The 19,114-nt window shown below is 42.8% G+C and overlaps 1 protein-coding gene across 1 annotated transcript in view; it reads right to left on the minus strand.

Annotated features, from left to right (window-relative positions):
• LOC104166756 (protein unc-80 homolog) overlaps nt 1-19,086 on the minus strand; it is a 56,804-nt gene extending 37,718 nt beyond the window's left edge. Inside the window, exons 1-16 of the mRNA XM_009706804.1 lie at nt 19,003-19,086; nt 17,980-18,087; nt 17,105-17,243; nt 14,360-14,541; nt 13,851-13,982; nt 13,128-13,314; nt 11,975-12,106; nt 11,295-11,438; nt 9,683-9,783; nt 8,157-8,243; nt 7,179-7,362; nt 6,397-6,491; nt 5,389-5,478; nt 4,904-5,005; nt 2,416-2,596; nt 1,204-1,472 (exon numbers count right to left, since the gene is read on the minus strand). Of these exons, the coding sequence (XP_009705106.1) occupies nt 1,204-1,472; nt 2,416-2,596; nt 4,904-5,005; nt 5,389-5,478; nt 6,397-6,491; nt 7,179-7,362; nt 8,157-8,243; nt 9,683-9,783; nt 11,295-11,438; nt 11,975-12,106; nt 13,128-13,314; nt 13,851-13,982; nt 14,360-14,541; nt 17,105-17,243; nt 17,980-18,087; nt 19,003-19,086 (2,217 nt within the window). The remainder of the gene's footprint in view (nt 1-1,203; nt 1,473-2,415; nt 2,597-4,903; nt 5,006-5,388; nt 5,479-6,396; nt 6,492-7,178; nt 7,363-8,156; nt 8,244-9,682; nt 9,784-11,294; nt 11,439-11,974; nt 12,107-13,127; nt 13,315-13,850; nt 13,983-14,359; nt 14,542-17,104; nt 17,244-17,979; nt 18,088-19,002) is intronic.
• Nucleotides 19,087-19,114: the final 28 nt, after the last annotated feature.

The following is a 19,114-nucleotide window of genomic DNA, read 5'->3' on the forward strand; positions in this document are numbered from 1 at the left end:
GCTGACCTTGGGTGCCTAGAAGAGAGATGTGAGGGTCTGCAAAAAACAAACAAGCTCAGCAACACTTGGGTTTTCTTTTGGAATTGCCTTTTTGCCTCCCAAGAGTGGTATTTTATTAATTCAGTAGTTGACAATAATTGGGGGGGGGCGGGGAATAGGAAAGAATTACAAAACTAATTTCTCTCAATATGAAAAGTGACGATGAAGGGAGAGTCCTTCACAGGGCTGAATGGCTGAATGGTTACTGCCAAGTACTTCAAATTAAGTTATTTTATTTTGAAATGTCTTGTTTCTAATGAATAAACCCATGCACTGCAGATCTGGATCCAATACATACTTATCTAATCATGTAAGGCATGATATTAGTTTCCAGTTACAAAAGAGTTTGTTTAGATAGTTAAATTCATCAGTGGTCGTAATTATTGTGCTCTGTTAACTATGTTAAAATGAACACAAGTAGGGATATCATGGTCATTGCGTCTTTTACAGAAACAATAGTTTTTTTTGTATTTGCATTATAATACTAAATCCCTGTTTAGATACCATCTTTGAGCCCTGCAGAAATAATCTTTCTGTCTGTAAAAGAACTATATTGGGATTTTTATTTTCAGTATCTGATTTTTCTCAAACGTTAACAGGAAAAAAGGCATTCTTGTACTCCTCAAAGTGAAGAGAAACTCCACCTCTAATACTGCCACTATTTGTCATCACTCACATGAAAAGACAACATACAGTTTTTCATAAACATTTAGCATTATTTTCTGTTGCTATTTAAATTGGAGATAATACAATTGTCATACTTAAAGAAGTGAATGTAATTTAGTTTCAATCAGCAAGTAGCTAGTTCAGATACTTCAATATTCCCCAAAATTTCAGCCATCTCTGGAGGAAAAAACACTGAGGGAGACCCAAGGTTCCCAAATTTTCCAGAAATTTCACATTTCTGTGTGGAAGTACATAGTATGGGAAACCAATATTCATATACTTAACATAAAGAAGAAAAGAAAATGTAGTCATTTACTCAAGAAGAAAAGGGAATGTAGTCTCAGGAATGCTGATTTGGGCCATCCCACCCTGATTTGTTGTCTTCTGGGGGCCCCCAAAATCTGTGATCTCACCAGGACTCAGCAGTTTAACAGTCAGTTCTATAACAAAGTGCTCGCTCAGAAGTCTTCCCTCATATTGTTCGTGGAAATGGCTCACCTGCAGCATGCTGGGGAGGACCCACTGGTACCCACTGAGGGAGAAGAGGTGGTTAAAGTGCACAGCTGTGTTGATGACTGTGGCAGCGTACTGCCTCAACAAGGCACTGTCCTCAGGGTGCAGGATCAGGGCACCATTGAAGACATTCAAGAACAGCATGATCTCGTCCCCCCAGGGGAACTCGCTGGGCATGCCAAGGAACATCTCCTCCAGCAGCTTAATCCACAAGCTTTTCTGAAGAGTGTCCAGACCAAAGAGCTCTTTCCCAGCTGTGGGAGAGAAGAGGCAACAGCAATCAACTCTGTCCATCACAGCCAGCCTCACAACATCCCCAGAGGCCAAAGGCCTCTCCAAAGAACCATCCCACAACACTGACCATCGTTCTGCATTCTCAAAATGATGTCACCCATCCTCTACTTCTGGAAGTGCCCACAGGGCTTGAGCAAACCTTGACTGAAAGCGACACACACAAAGACCAAGAACGATGAATATCACACAGCCCATTAAATCTGCTCCCCACTGGTTGGAAATTCTCCTCTTAAAAAGCAAAAGCAGAACTGAGCTTGTGCATGCATCATCTGCCTCACACAACATGAATGGCTGTGTGGATTTATGCTGAATTTTTACCCTTCAGGTGTCCTGCACATGACAGGACATCGATGTGGAGTTACAATAATGCTTCTGATAGGAAGTGCCTTTAGGGTCTGTTACAGAACTTGCCAATGCTTACCATCCTGCAACAGTGGCCTGTTTAATCCCCAAATCAGGCTGGAAACCCTACTTGATTTTCAGAGCAGTTTCTAAAAAGTGGGCTGTTTCTATATCCCTGCTGCAGAATTTGCCTCATCTTCATTGGAAGTCCATTGCTTCCTCAAAGCCGATGGCAAAGGACTCTGAGCAATCCTTTTTAGGTGCAGTTATGCTACTGGACACAGTATCCCAGCTGTAGTCTCGTGCATAATTTTAATACATAATTATAACTTATTCTCATTTAGGTCCAAAGAAAGTAGCTTTGTCTGGATACCTCTAACAGCAAAGTCCTTTCTGCTGTTGTGCTTAAGAACCAACAGCTATGTATCATTTTTCCTAGGAAGAGATTTATCAGCTTTCAGTAAAGCTACAAGCCTGCAAGTTTCTAAGGCAAAGGAAGTGCCTCACAGAAACCTTCTGGGCCCCGTACAATCACCAGAGAAAGCTATCAAAAGGCCATACCTTGGGGGTCACTGAATAGTGAGAACTCAGCATCAATGGCACTTCGGGGAAATGAAGGCAAGCGGAGGAGGTCCTCCTGGAGCATAGATACATGGGACTGCTTGTGGGCAGTAGGGATTTTCTGTGTCAGTGATATCAGGAACAACACTCGCCCCACCTCTTCTAGCTTGCGAGTGAACACCTGAGAGAGAAAGAGAGACAAGGATCAGCATCAGTCTGATCAAAAAGTTCTTTACAATGTATATGCACTTTTCTAGGTTAGCTTCCCTGGCTTTCTCTGGTAGGAGGGGTGCTGCGCTCACGGCCCAGAGGATCCTGTTGAAATTCACAGGGTTAGTGCTGCAGCCTTTTGCTAGAATTTGCGTGACCACTGTTCTTCAGCCCAGCTCCGCAAAGATGGATCATGTTTGTAAAAGAGGTTTTAACAACACTTGCTATTTCAGTCTTGTGGAGGACCCTGAGTGGTTGTCAAATGCTTTGCAACTGTGTCGTGCCGTCTTTTGTAGGTTAATGTAAGCCAAACCAACTCCAAACTGAAAGCCATACAGTTGCAGTTGCTGTCTGCAAGGTCTTAGACTATAGGCAACATGAGGCTGGCATTGTTATCTACCTTCTGGGTTGAGGTTGGCTCATGTCTGGCCACAGAAAGTGTATGTACAAAAAAAAGAAACAAAGCAGACCAGATTCTGAGTTACTGCAAATGAGCAAAGTCCTGATGACTTCACATCATCACTTCTGGTTTACACCAACAGGGAAACCGAGTTCCATTCTACCAGCCTCCTTTGAACTTCTGACTGGTAGGACTAGTCAGGCTAGCGATTTTATTTGAATGCTAAAAGTAACCATAAGGCAGAGTGATGCTCAGTAGTAGAAGCAACTGTCTTTGGAAGCAGTTTTGAGACAGCTCTTAGCTACTGGGATGAAGCCAAAACTTGAAGCATGTGGCTTAACATGTGACAAAGCTCAGCTTCCCACGTCCTGCAGTTGCCACGACCTTGCTCTGAAGTGCACTCATCTTAGAATTGGGTGCTTAATCAATCAACAGTAAAGAAAGTACTTTTCCATGGATTGCTGCTCTGAGGGTAGACTCTACAGTGCTGTTTTCTTTGCTGAAGCTGGATGTTGTCCAGCAACTTCTTGCATGACTACAGAGAGGCTGGTAGATGCTTGATTTTAGTTTTACCTTAGAAATATTTTGGCCTCTAAGTACTCTAAACAGAAAAATGTGGAATGCAAAATAATGCCCTGACAAAACTGGATAGGCCATTTTAATGTTTCTGGGTCATGTAGGGTATATCAAACTCATTTATTCGATATGTGGGGGACATCTCCTAGAACCAGAGTGAGAATAATTTCTGTCAGAGAAGCAACCAAAATGATCCCAAGTAATTTCAGATTTTTATAGACTTTCTACTGACAGATGCAGCACATGAAATATTTCCCTATTCTGTACCGTACACATGAGACAACACTAACTATATTCTCCATTATTTTAGCTGCTAGTACCTTCTAAGCAGCTTTAGAGCTGCTTTTTATAATCATTCCTGATGACATTTTCCTGCCCTTGCACTCACATTGCTAGGGACACAACTACAGTAGCTGGTTTTTGGCTAGAATAATATAACTGTTAATGCCAAATTCATACTGTTTAACCACATTTCCCGTCCCCCCTTTTTATTTCCTGCTTATTATCATCCTTTGCAAATACAGCTAGAGTAACTTTTCCCTAAACACTCAACTCTCTGCTACTGAGACAACTTTGCTTTTGTGAAAAACAGAGCATGCAGCTCCTACAGGCAGAGTGAGCTCAATACCATTGTCTTACTGTCTAAAGAAATGATACTTGTAGGGCTTTGCAGCACAGTAAAGGCACTGCCCTGCCACTTTAGTTAGGGTTTAGTTCCTAAGGCAGAGCTCCTGGGAGCTGCAGAATATTAGCAGGGTCAAACAGATTACCAAGTCATGAGGCTGGAAGATAGAGAGGACAGTGCTCTTCTGAGGGCAGATATTCCCCTGATGAAACAATTGCTACTGCTGTGCCTCTGGGAGTAGCTATGGTAGAAGACTATCATCTGAGAGCCGGACAAGGAAGAGAGGCAGGTAACATTCTTTACAGTGAGAGGACAGAGAGGAAGGTAGAACAGACAATTTCTGCTCCACAGCCAGAGGTCATGTTAAAGAAAGGAGTAAGCAACTTTTGAAGCTGGGGCAACGGAGGCTATTCTGGCCAAGTGTAGGAGAACGCAAAACAATTCGCTAAAGAGATGGTGCCTGGAGAGAGCAGGAGGGAATTCACATTGCATTCTTTGACTTTTCTTAAAATACTATACACCTGTTCAATGGCACCAGGCCAGATTTCATGCCAACTGCTACTTCTCCAGCAAAGCTCTCTAACTGCATGCAGCATGAGTGAAAGCCTTTAAAGGGAAAAGAAAGGTTTATTTATGGGTTTGTTTCTGGGCAGAGGTGTTGGGTGACAGTAAGATACCTGCTTCTGAATGAGCTCTTGACCCTTTTCTGGATGCATCTGCACCAGGTTGAGCTGGGGAGAAACTGACCTCCGGAAAGGATAAATGTCACGGACGTAGGTCTGCCAGGAAAGGAAATAAGTGTATTTTAAACAAACGTAATCGTAACAGTATCACTCAACACAATGGAATAAAAGGCCCTTTAGTCCTTTCTGAAGCTTTTGGGTAGGGGCTTTCAGATGGTGTCAGGCATCAAGAGAAATTTGCTCTTTTCTAAGCAAGCTAGACATTAACGACTTAAGAGCAAGGGACTCCACTTCTGCCTCTTCCCTGTTCTGTCAAACTCCAATCTTTCACCACACACAACTGAACACCCAAGATGTAGTGCCCACAGGACGGAATTCTGTCTATTTACAGGCTGCTTGTTCTCCTTCAGATAACCCTGATGTTTAAAAAGGGACAAGATGGAAAGAACAAAGTCATCTGGACCTGACCTTTGCCTTACCTTGTTGTAATGAATAAGATTCCATCGCTTATCCATTAAAAAGTAATGAGAAGACTGTGTTTCAGGTATATTAAAAAACTCCAGACACTCCTGAAAAGGAAGAAAAAAACCCCATCCTATTAATTATCAGCTGTCTTGTACAAAGACCACAGCATCCGAAAGCAGAATATCCAGCTAATAATGTATAAAGGCACAAAACATGCATGCCTCAGTCAGGTTGGTACACTGTTCTGGCATTAATTCTTAATTTCTTTTTTTAATCATAAAGTACATGAATATGTTTGTGATAATCAAGGCATGCTGACAGCACAGTCCTGAAGACTGATGTTACTTATTTCAATGTCTTCATATCGCACACATTTGTCTGGCTATATAAGCCACATGGGTATTGCACCTTCCATTTCTATACTATGTATTTATCAAGCTTTAGTGATAGGGGATGTACAGAGATACTAAAGTTCCAATCCTTCAAAGCACCGAGATGTGTGATTCCCATTAAAATTTAATATAGTTGGACAAACTGAAGGCTTTTACAAATCCGTTTCCTATGTGGCTCAGTTAAGGCCATCCAGGAAGTCTTTGGCAGAAGGGGAAACTGACCTCATATCTCCTAGATCCCAAGATATCGTTGTGGTTACTAAACCATCAATTCCACTCTGATCTTAATCACTCTGTTTCTTCAGTGTTGATAAACCCAAGCATTTAAATGATACATGTATTTATCCAAAGGGTAGTATACAGCAAATAACCAACAAGCTGCCGTGTCTTTAAATGTAGTTGCATTTGTGGGGTTTTGGCTGTCTGTAAGGTCAGGGAATTTCTCTTGTCGTTTAACATGGGAACCTGTTTCTTGCAACCAAGTTCTCTTCACAGGAGACGGAACTGCCTGTCAGCAAAACTTGCCTCCCCAACACTGAAACAGGATGATCAGGGAGAATGTATTGCTGGCATACAGGTATGGCAGGTAAAGGTACTAATAAGCACTTTGGTTCAAAAACTCAGTCCTACCTTCAGAAGAGCCTCAAACTGTGTGTCCTCATGGACTGGTAACTGAGTTGGGATGTCACACTCATTCTGTCCATGCACGACAAGGGTTTTTGTGCCTGAAGAAAGAAAAGCAGTTGCTTTCTCCCTGGCCTCTTTAATTAACTTGATTTCAAAAGACTGCCCATGGAGGAAAAGCAATAGTTAAAATTCATTCCTGGGCAGAGAGACAATGCCAGTCCTGTCTGGAATCCATTATGTAGCGTTAGCATAGTCTCACACTTCCACAGTTAATGAGGAATCGATCCGTTCCTAAACAATGAGCTGGCTTTAGCAGCAACTGTCACTCTGAGGAAGGAACAAACCTAAAAGGGCAAATCTGTTTTTCAGCAAGATATCTCTTGCCTGACTCGTGACAGCCTAGGCTCATAGCATGCTCTTCTTGGGCGCTCTCAAGACTTAAATGAGAGGTTGCATCAAATCAAACTGAGCCCGAATGGTACAGTCTTACACTGATCATCCTGCCAGCCTTTCACAGCCTAACTGGCACAAAGGTCTGGGCTGAAAAGACTATTCTAATTCACTTTCTGTTTGCTTCTTTTAGAGCTCTTAAAGTGGCTTTCTGAATCTCTGGGAATTAGTGTTGGAATTTACTAACTGAATCCTCAACTCAAGGAAAACTTACTTAGAATATGCAGCCATTTGTAGCAGGTCTTTTTCTGATCCAGTTCTGATGGATCTCCTTTTTTGCTAGAATTGGTCAAGAACTTGGAAGTGAAGGAGATTTAAAGACTCATTTCTTATACCTGGCATTGAGGCAGTCACCAGCAGCTTCACTTCACATTGTTCCTTCTTCATAGTCTGTTTGAGATCCTTGAAGAAGAGTCCTTCTACGTAACCCACCACTTCCCAAAGGAAGGTAAGTGTGGCAGAAATGGCATCCATGCCCCACTCACACGGAGTGCGTACAAAATACATGATTAGTCCCACCTGCAGGTAATAAGTAAGAGGAATATCAGGTTATACACAATCTTACCTGTGCAGAGCACTGTATAAACACAGAACAAGAATATTGTTCTTCTACCTTTCTTCACTCAGAGGGATAAACTCATTAAACAGACATCCTGAAAGTTTATACATACTACAGAACAATCTGTCTGTACTATTCTTCCTTTTTCTAGAGAGGATGAAGGTTGGAGGCAAAAAGTACTGTTGCAACCCAGCCTCAAAAGCCACTGTAGATGAGGAAAAGGGAGAACCTCTGCAGTAAGAGACTTCCTATGCCTTCTGCTCTGGTCTGCTGCCACATAGACAACTCTCAAACAACAGAGGGCTCCTGGGGTAGCATACATGTTGTCTGTTTCATCTCCCAACTGCAACAAATGCATTTTCCAGTCTTGAAGGAAGCTGCTAGATTTGCTCCAATAGGACTGTCCAAGAGCAAAGCACTTTCTGAATCAAAATTAAGTAAAATAATTAAAGGTTTCTGGCACTGGGATCGTTCTATTGGTCTACAACTCATTGTTTGTGGTTCAATTCAGAAATCCATGACAGGTTGCTTAGGGGTTTAATAAAAAGTTGAAAGTTCCGTTTCCTCTCCCTGGAAGGACTGAAAGGCTGGTGTAAGCCTGGCGACTCGCACCCACAGCCAGAAGCAGATATAAGCCATATAGGGAAAGCTAAGAGCATTTATTTCCTCGCAGATCGTGACATTAACTTTTTAAAAGACACATGCAGGCAGAGGTGAGATTCTGGCCTGCACAGTGGACCCACAAGCTACTCACCAAGTAGTTAAAGAGGATATGAGATGTCTGGGCAGGGAAGTCTCCAATGTTCAACAAAAGCTTCCTTAACATATACATCAGCTCATCCTGGAAGAAGAGCACATATTTTTTCTTTCCATCACAAAATGGAGAATGAATTTCTCCCTTTTGTCCTCTCTGGCTTTGTTTCTTGCCATTTTTCCATACTCCCTTGTTCAGCCCTGTCTCTCTATGCATGAGGTAGAACTATATGCTTGTGACTGCTCCCACATTTCCCAAAATAAGCCCTGGGGCACAGCACCCGGTCCATGTCTTTCTTTTTTCTCTCAGACAGGCCAATACCTCCTATTGCAATTTGTACCGACTGTACCACCCTGATTCTCCATTCCTCTCCCTGTGATAATCCCTGTGTTGCTTAACACAACAAATGACTACCTAAATGATCCGTGAAATCTAGTTCGGCACAAGTCACTACCTGTGGCTGCTGGGTAGCAGGTGCAGGCAGAATCTAACTTTTCTTCCTTTAGAGGTTGCCTGCTCTAAGTGTAGACTAGTACATTTCTTATGGTGGGAAGGGGTTGTAGAGAGGAAGAAATCTTACTGTCAGCTAAGGACAGACAGACTGTATTATAAATTTATTGTATGGCACTCATCCTCTTAAAACACAGCAGATTTGAGTTAGTGTTATGGGCATGAATACGCATAGGACAACCTATGCCAGGGATATATCTGCTGAGAGCTTCCAAGGAAATACACCTGTTTCTGTGTTCCATACTCATGGTTGTAGTAGGCCTATGAAGAGATGGTAAAACAGCAAACTATGATAGCTCAGAGGCTTCTGAGGCTGGACAGCGTATAGCTTCCTTCTCAAAGACACTTAACAAACAGAAGGGACTCTGCACTTAACTAGAAGATTTGAGGACTACGGCTGAGAAGGCTCAGGAATAGTGAGGTCACTGAGACATGATTATTCAAGGAACCAAAAAGCAGATTTTCCTGGTCTTTCTCAAGGTTTAATACTAATTTTGTAGTCAATGCTTAGGTGGTGGCTTGGAAGATGAGGACAGTGACATTATTGATATACCCCAAGTGTACAGCTGAGAAAGTGGTATGGAGAGTCTCAGTGCCTTTCATCCAGTCAGAACTGGTATGCCTGTCTTCCATAAAGCACAGCCATGGCATTAGAAAGCAGTCTAATAAGCCAGGGAGAGACAAGGCCACCCCCATCTTTCAGAGAAAGCTGAACATTGTGGCACGGGTGGAGGCAATATTACCTGTGTTAGATAGAAAGGGTTGTGCTTCAGTAAGCAGCTGTTCAAAGCTTGGCTTAGAGCAAGTCAGATCCTTAGTGGTGGTAAATCGGCTGTGTCCTATTTATATTAGTCGACAAAGATAGAAGCCAACTGATGATATGGCCTAAAAGACTTTGAGCTACATTGTAATAGCAAATGTTTTTCTCCAGTGAAGCCCACAGAGCGTTTCCGCTTGCAGATGTGCTCCGCTGCTCTAAGCAACACATAGATCCACAGGGAAGAGGAAGAGTTTACCTGTCTGTTGCTGATAGTGAGCTTCTCAAGGAAATGGCGCAGAACTGTAGAGGGGTCTTCAATTAAGCAGTTCCACAGGACCTGCTGAGCAACAGCGCTTACTGTAAAAGAGAAAGAAAACAAAGTCAGAACCAACCTTGGAAAAGCCTTGAACTGGTACACTTAGAAGCAAACGTTCTTGACATTTTACCACAATTGTCATGTTTTGTACTGAAACACACAGGAGCCTCTTTGATGCACTAGGATTCCTAGTCACCAGCACGGTCATCTCAAGCAATAATGACAGGTCTAATATTTGAACCTTCCCTAACTACTGGTGATATGACAGGAAGCCCTTCACCACTGTAGTCAGAGGAATAATAAAGAAATAACTATTTGAATTCATAACTCCAGATGGACAAATCTGGCAGTTAAAAAACATAAATTCATGTACTTTTTTGTTCATGCATAGAAGTTCAATTTCACAGTGATTCATTGAGTGATTTTATCTGGTATTGGTGAACAGTATTAGATAGCCAGCAGGGAACTGTATTGATGATCAGCTCCCCAAAGTGTAATTAATTGCAATCCTGTGATGATTAACAGCAACAGAGAATTATTCATTATTTTGTTTTCAGTACTCAGTTCCTGATCACAAAATGACACATACATTATTTAGGTGGCTGACTACTTCCACCCAAAACTGAATACAAAACGTAACAGAAAGTTAAACGTGCAATCAGCTGACATGATGAGTGAAGAGAAGGGAAGGAAGGGCAAGTCCACCACCTGTAAACATTTTAGAGAAACAAATACAGAAAAATGCATTATTGCTTTATAAATACATCACAGCCCCTAAGAAAAATGTTCAAGCTGTGTATAGGTGGCTTTGCATTTGTCATAGGATCAAAGAAATGTTGGTGGGAATAGACCTCTGGAGGTCTCTCGCCCAAGCCCCGCTTGGAGCAGGACCGTCACCTGCACCAGATTATGTCAACTGTGGCTTTGCCTAGCCAATGCTTGATAACCGCTGTGGATGGAGAATCAACAGAAATTGTACTATGCTCCTGGTTATGAAGTTCCTTCCAAATTTCTAACTTGAAGTTCCCAAGTTGTAACCTCTAAGTTAGGAAACAAAGAGTTAGAGGAACTCTTTTCATCACACCAAATAAGCCCAGCCTCTGCAGCCACTCCTCAGAGAACAACTGTTTTAGGCCTCTTACCATCCTGGTATCCCCCCGCTAGACCCTTTTCAGCTTCTCAGTATCCTTCTTGAATTGGGGGCTTCTTTAGGGCCCCAAAAGAGGGAAAAAACCCTCAAAACCAAAACACAAATCATGGAGAAAAAAAGGATAAACCCTACAAAGTCACATTTCTGTTGCGAATTTACTTTCAAATAGTTTGTGAGGATTTAATAGATTATTCATTAACTTTTTAACAAACACATATACTCATAACAATACATAGCACATAATACTTCTAGGAAACATGAACTGTGAGCAAATACAAGGTTGTGTTACACCTCTTTTCCACTTTAATTATGGCACCTAACAAATGTAAGCCATTGTTCAAAGTGCCAGCACGTTCTACCACCCTGAGCAAGAATCCCTTGAAGTTTAATCTAGGTCAGTACCTGCCACTCCATCCTCCCGGACTTCTCCATCTTCCATCAAATGGACAATGGGGAGCACTGCTGCACAGATGCATGCTGGAAACACAGCTTGGGGTGGTTGTGGCACATGATGGTTTGGAGTATGCTCTGTAGTGTGTTCTTCATCTGGAGCAGTAAGAAGAGTACAAGGTGAGTGTTAGTGAATAAGCTGTGGTATTATCCAGGTAGGTTAGATAAACATTTGTGTCAGGTGCTGTACAAACAGAACAAAATGATAGGCTGTCTGATCACTGCACAAGCACAGCAGGTTTACTGCGATCTCCAAGAAGCGACTGAGCCTCCAGTCAACTTCTTGATCAAGAGTTTTCATTGTAAATATATATTATTTCAATTTACATGTCTTTGCTTGTAGGGAATCCTTCTTTTTGATGAAATCCCGTTTCAATACCGTTCTTCAGCTAGAGTGCTCTCCATGGCACTACTCTCTAAATGAAACATGAGAGGTAAGGGGAGACGTTGTGACAGCAGGGGTGAATAAAATAATGCAGGTCAGTAATTTATTATAAAGTGGCTCAAGCTTGGGAATACATTCAGGAAGGACGTAATGTAAAAGGAAATGCCACCAGCTTTATGGATCAAGAGGAAAGGCTTCCAGAGGATGAAATCCTATGAAAGGACAGTTCAAAGTGAAGTCAACCCACCTTCTGCACTGACTGCTGACCGCACTGACCAGACAGAGCCGCGGCGGAAAGAATAGTTCCTATGAGATGTACTGGAGGTGCAGGAAGGACTCACAGAGAGACGGCGGGAGGCCAGGTTGGCAACTTCTTCTACTGACAAAGAGAATGGGAAATGTCAATCCAGATCCAACTGGCAGACTTTAGGGAACTTTCTGAAGGACAGCACTTACAACCAAATTGGAGCATTGAAAATTCAAGTCAGGTAACACTCAAAATGCACAACTTAAAATCTATAAAGATCAGTCAGATAGGTAATGTGCTCATGCTTTGGGAACCACCAGATTATGGTTCAACAAGAGGGCTCAGTGCTTTGGTAAGTCACATTGTAACTGAGTTGGCTCTATAGTTCTTTTTATCTACACCCTGTTAACCATCATGGTTGCTGGTGCTCAGTTTTTCCTAAGAATTGAGATTTCTGCTCACAGATTTCCCAATGTATGTTTAGATCTGAACATCACTTTACTCACCTACATGGCACATACCTTGGAATGCCTTTAATGAAATCTTTGTGCCCTGTTAGCCTAGACCAATGAAAATCCTCACCCAAAGACTAAGCTTTTCATGACTTACGTCATATAACTTTGGCTGTCTGAAAGTTTGGTACTGAGGCTGAGCTGGTCATCCAGTCTCCCCCACTATTCACCATAAAGGTAGAAAACTCCAAGGGCAATTCAGCCTATCCTAAGCTATGTGCCTTAAGACAGATACTGCCAAAAAGTGATTCCTCTCACCTTTTAATTATTAAAGGGTTAAAGTTAGGAAAGACAAATTTCATTCCTAGTGTGGCATATTCTCATTATATTAAATCCTGCAAGATGCTGGGAGCTTTGAGATGTTAAATGCTGGAAAGCTCAAATGAAGTTGGGGGGGACAAGGGGTAGGGGGCTTCAGGTCATGTAGTGAATACTTAATACGTCCAAGGTTTTGTGTTTTTCTTGTAATTTTTAATTACACTTTTTCCCAATGACTTGGACTCTTCAACAAATTAATGCGGTTGCAACTTTCCTAACACTAACAATCAACGTTCCTGGACATCATACTCCTAAGCAGTGCTCTATGCTGGTGGCAAGTGCTCTCAAGATCCTGGAATGAAGTTCGTGCCCCTGGAGCACACCTTCTTCTTCCTGCTCTGAGCTTGGTGTGCAGGTTGGCTCGTAGCAGGCCTCCTGAGTGATGGGGATGGCAGTGATGAGACTGGCTTCCCGGCCCAGGCGTTTCTTCTCTTCTTCCTGCTGCAGGTTCTTCAGGATGTGCTCTGCTCGCTGATGGGAACGTGAAACAGCTCTGGCTGAAAATGACTTCTGTCAACAAGAAAAGAGAAAACTAACAGCTTCAGGCTGTGTTTCAAGATGCACACATCCTGCATTTTCTGCCAGAGACCTCAGTGACATTCAGCAACTCAGTTTCTAAATACAAACCAGACTAGTGCTAGCTGTGCAGAGATTCATCAGGAAACTCCTCTTGGGGCTATGTCTGCAATAAGCCTTGATGCAGACTTCTCCCAAGAGACACCACATGAACCAGTGCAGAGAAAATGATCTGTGAGGCAGTTCAAGTGAACTAATCTCCTCTTGGAGGAAGAACAGCTCTGTGCTCCTAAGATCTGAGTTACTGTCTCTCACAGGAATATGATATGCAGTACAGTACCTCAGTGAAGGAACAGAAAAGCCTTATGCCCATGTAGGAAATTCTGTGTGCCCTACATGGACTGTGTACTAGATTTTTCCTAGCTGAGGAAGACAAGAAAACTCAGAGTTTAGTCTACATCTTTTGGCTTAACTTCCCCTGTGCCACTACAGAAAAAAACCCAGTGCTTACTCTCACAATGTCTGCTTACCGACTGATCTTCATTTATAGGATCTTGCACACTCCCGCTGCACTGAGGGACCCAGGGGGGATCAAACATTGGCACAGATGGCATCCCCAGGACGGGAGAAGGCAGAGTGAAGTTTATACTTGGAGGAGGGATCTAAACAAAAACAGGAAAGACATTTTGTTACATCAGACTACTTTTAATGTTAGTACTGCTAATTAAACATGAGCACAAGTACCCAAGATATTAATTACCTCTGCAAATCTTTCTCAACTCCATCTCTCACTACGCTGTAACACCACATATGACAAATTTATTTCTTTCTCTGATGTTTTTCCTGATCTGTCCCCCCATCATACTCTCCCCATTTTATACAAGAGTTCTACACACCACCTCCCCAACTAGTGTGAGTTACACAACCATTTTCTTCTCTAAACAGATTTTCAGGTCATTTCATGGCAGCCCGTCATGACACATCTATTCCACAAGGCAAGCTGTAAATGGCAACATTGTGTTTCATGCATCCTATCTACCTTAAAGATCTGCTGTGCTCCCTCTTCCATCCTTGGCCAGACTTGATACCTAAACCTCCAGAGCGTGTGAAATTTGAGAATGGCGTTCAGTCTTTGCACCGTCTCTGGGTGATGAAATTCGGACATCAGCATGTCAGAAACAGCCTCTGGCACTTTCACGGCACACAGCAGGAACATGGCAGCTGCAGGGAGAGAACATCTGATCATCTGTTTTCCTTAATAACATGTTTATTTGGCAGAGAAAAACTGCAGCTGTACAACCCCCCCACCAAAAGAAACCTAATCTTGGTTCCCGAAATGAGATCAGCAGTCTACCAGGCCTAGCAAAAATTGTACTGCTTCATGAAACAAGCACGTGTGATTCCACCTTTTGGAGTCACACCGCATTACATGTGAGGTTTGTAAAAGCTTCTGGAAAACCTGCTTTTAAAATAAAATACAGCTTTGCTTTTCTCACTAAAAATCTCAGTCATGACTGGTTTAAAATAAAAGGCATCTCTTGAAGTAACAAGATCAATTGAGTCTGGCTTTCAAAGATTCCACTTCCAAGTGATTTCTGTGACGATTAATAAAGGCTGGTTTAACAGAAGTTCTGCCTTCCCCTCAGAGCAGGAGACAGTGCCCCAAGTAGAGCCTCACCTGTCTGTTTTCCTAGATAAAACCACAAAGAAAGGTTCTTAGTTAAATGGGCACCATGCAATGATCACAATCTGCCTCCAAGAGAAAACGGAGTTGCTACAAATTGCGAGACAAAGGACCAGATCACAATGGAAAACAGCACAATAGAAGCTGAGCTGGCCCCTAGTTATTTCAATGGAGCATATCAGAATATAACCAGACACAGTCAAACTCCAGACTGATGGAGGCCAATTAATTTAGAAGGGTGTCTGAGGGACATTGACCAGGAAACAAAAGCAGAAGGAACACAGTTGCTGTGGGAGTTCAGTGGGTGTCAGAGAGTCCATGGCTTCTTTGACCGGTAGCTCACCACAGAGCACTGGAGACAATTTCTCTAGATTCGGTGGCCATTCCTCCGCAGTAGAAAGAGGACATTTGCCATGGTGTTTGCCTCAACACTTAGTCGGAAGGTGCCCGGCATGAGAGCTGTCTGAACATTGCAGAAAAACAAGGCTGCTCTTTGACTGCCTAGGTCCTGCCTTGCACTGCGAAGTGCATTCCCATTCCAGCTCCAAAGTCCTGCTCCGAATCTGTAGGGACCTTCCTGCTTCACCAGCTCAGAGAACTTTCTACTCTTTGGCCTTTTCAATGTAACTATGTCAAGTCTCAGCAGGACTAATTTAAGTGTGAGCTCCTACTGGAGTAACCAAAAAAGGAAGTACAGCCTTGGCAGAGGTCAGGAGATGGTGCTGGTGTACACTAACGCAGGAGTTCTTTTTAGCCAGCTTGTGATAGCAACATTAGGAGTTTTCAGGTTTTGACCTTGGTGAATGTAATTTATGCTTGGGCTGAAATCGCTCGCTACTAAAAAAGCTACTACAGACCCTCAAATGGATTTTAACGCTTCCTTCAGGAAGGGCAGAAGGAGGAAGATGTATGTCAAAGGCTGCTTTGGAGGAGCAGCCAGCTAGCACTCCTCAGGAACAGCAGCAAAGCTTTGTTCCCTTCCCTGTGAGCCACAGCAAGTTTTTGATAAGACAGAGAGTATCCAGAATTATTCCCCCAGAAAGGGACTTGAAGGGGAGAAAGGAGTGCAGTTACAGGCAGCTTGTTGCTCTTCTTTACTTTGCTCCTTTCTCAAGGAGTGTGTGATTATCAGTCTTTCATTGTACCTGTCCCATGTAAATGTCTCTTTCTTCAGTGACCAGAATCGTGCATGGAAGTGCTGTGTTCTAGGTAATTGTATAATGTGCTTTACAAAAACATTTACACTTTGGATCTCTAATGAATTACATCTTCTGATGCATCCTGACTGTGTTTATTGTTTCCACAGCTGAATTCTGCTCATTAAATCAGTCATCTTCTGGCCTAGTGATGTACTCTGAACCTGTATCAGTTCCATGGGAGAAGATCCAAGCTTGTAACAGAAAAATTCTTCTTATTAGTTTGCAAGGACATAATCTTACACTTTGTAGTAATGAATTTCATCCCATGTCTGGAATTTCTTTTTCAAGGTAATACTTTCACAGGTATATGATGTTCTAATCTTCTTCTGTCTTAAACATGCCTCTCAACTATGTGTCATCAGCAAATGTCATCTGCACAATTTCATACCAAGTGGAAATGCAAAATACAGATAAATACCATACCCGTAAGACTACTTATTGAGCAATGCTGCTGTCTCCATGCAATATGAGAATTTTCCTTTCAGCACAACAGAGGAGCTATGACAGTTCCACTCTCATCCCCTTTCTTAGTTTCTATATCAGCCCCCAACTGGTACTAACAATTTCCACGAGGCAACATACAAAATACGTCAGTAACTCTGAACAGGTTAAATCACTGTGTTTCCTGTGCCTAGAAACCCAGCTAAACACAAACACTAATTTTGATGCTCTCTAATCATCCACCACAACCAGGGGCTGAGAGATTGCCTTCCCGATCCTTCTGACTGCTTCTTTTGTCCAGATCACAAAAACACATGGAGGTCTATGAAAACCAAACAGCTCCCAAGAAACCCTTGGTGGTATTCAGACTCCTCCACTACAAAGCTGTCTTGCAAGGTCCTGTGATCTACTATGAGTTGTGCAGCCAGGGTAGCCATACTAAGTGATTTTGTTCTCTTACCTGCTGCTCCAGCCATATGCTCATCCACACTGAGCAGGAGCTCCCACGCTGCTGGCTGGATGTCCCCGTACATCTCTTCTGTGAGGATAGGAGCTGCCTTGATTAGCAGTGACAAGGGTGCAGGGGAGAGGCTCATTACCTGCAAAAAAAACAAGTCATGCCTTACAGCTGAGCTGTGCAAACTGTCCACAGTGAACAACACACTCAGTAATTTTACCTAGTTTTGGTCTGCAGATTACCCACCGATAACCTCCCGTTTCAGCCATCTCAGATAATGCTCCACAGAAGAACTTTGCTTTCAGCCTACACTGAGCAGTGTTTGCAAGCTAGTTCCTTGATTCTTTTGCTAGTCACTCATGTCACCAAAACACTGATAAAGAGGATAAAAGGAAAGCCAAACTCTCCCAAGGTGGTGCACAAACAGTGATACAGATCCATGAAATTCCCACCAGAACAGGCCTCTGAAGAGCCTGTTGCTTCTTCAGGAACACTGAACAAGAACGAGCAAAGAAAACTATTGCTGTAAACTGACAGGTTGTATTCAAACACATTTGTGGATTTAAAATTTTTTTTATATTTACTTTTCCTTTTTTTTTGTATCTCCAATTCTGATGCATGTGTCACTATGGGAAGCCAGAGACGCAGACTGCGATTTAATGGAGCTATGTGTTTAAAGGATTCTTTGATGAGGTTGCCTTAAGAGGCTTAAATTTAGCATTACTCAGCTGGGGAAATCATGCAGGGCTGAACTGATTGATATTCAGGAACAGTTCTTCACACAGGCCTGGAGATCCATATACACTTTCCTTCTTGTTGCAGTCTAACCTGATATCTATGTATCAGCCTCTCTAACTAGCGTCTGGCCTAGTCAGTACCTGGTGTCTGATGTATTTTAGCATTCCAGAGTCCTTCTTCCCTTCCAAGTTGATATCGATCACCCTCTTTTTTAGAGAAGGAGTTCTCAAGCATGACTTGTCTGAGCACTGGAAGGAAAAAAAAAAGAAATTGGAGTTCACATTTTGTTTTCCCAAAATGTGGAAAGGGAGGAGATCACGTACAAGAGGAATTTCCTTACACTGGAAGCCGTCTAGTACCAGAGCTGTAGCGCAAAACCTTCTCCTGTGCTGGCAACAGGCCTTGTATCAGTGAGACGACATATCTCATCCGATTTTCTTCTCTTTCTAACAATGCTTTTCCCAACAAAAGCTTAAGGCAGAAGCCAGTAAACCAAATGAGGAATGTGAATGATGCTCTGTGTAATCTTCACAGGTGGCACACCCATGTACTTCAGAAGAACAGTACTTTGAGCAGATTAGAGGTAAAAAGTTTACAGCTTCCCTCTAAAAAATTACCAATTGAGGTGTTTAGTGTGCACTACAATAATTCCTCTCATAGAATCATGGGATCATTTAGGTTGGAAAAGACCTTTAAGATCATTGAGTCCAACTGTTAACTAAGACTGCCAAGCCCACCACTAAACCATGTCCCTAAGTGCCTCATCTACATGTCTTTTACATACCTCCAGGGATGGTGACTCCACCACTTCCCTAGGCAGCCTGTTCCAAGGCTTGACAACCTTTTTGGTGAAGAAATCTTTCCTAATGTCTAATCTAAATCTCCCCTGGCACAACTTGAGGCTGTTTCCTCTCGTCCTGTCACTCATTACTTGGGAAAAGAGTCTGACCCCCACCTTTCAGGTAGTTGTAGAGGTTGATCAGGTCTCCCTTCAGCCTCCTCTTCTCCAGACTAAACACCCCCAGCTCCCTCAGCCACTCCCCATCAGACTTGTGCTCCAGAGCCTTCACCACCTTCGTTGCCCTTCTCTGGACTCGCTCCAGCACCTCACCTTGTCGTGAGGGGCCCAAAATTGAACACAGTATTCAAGGTGCCGGCCTCACCAGTGCCGAGTACAGGGGGACTATCATTTTCTTGGTCCTGCTGGCTACACTATTTCTGATACAAGCCAGGATGCCATCAGTCATCTTGGCCACCTGAGCACACCGCTGGCTC

This window comes from Cariama cristata, unplaced genomic scaffold (genome assembly GCF_000690535.1).
Source record: "Cariama cristata isolate BGI_N322 unplaced genomic scaffold, ASM69053v1 scaffold35868, whole genome shotgun sequence".
Taxonomy (NCBI): domain Eukaryota; kingdom Metazoa; phylum Chordata; class Aves; order Cariamiformes; family Cariamidae; genus Cariama; species Cariama cristata.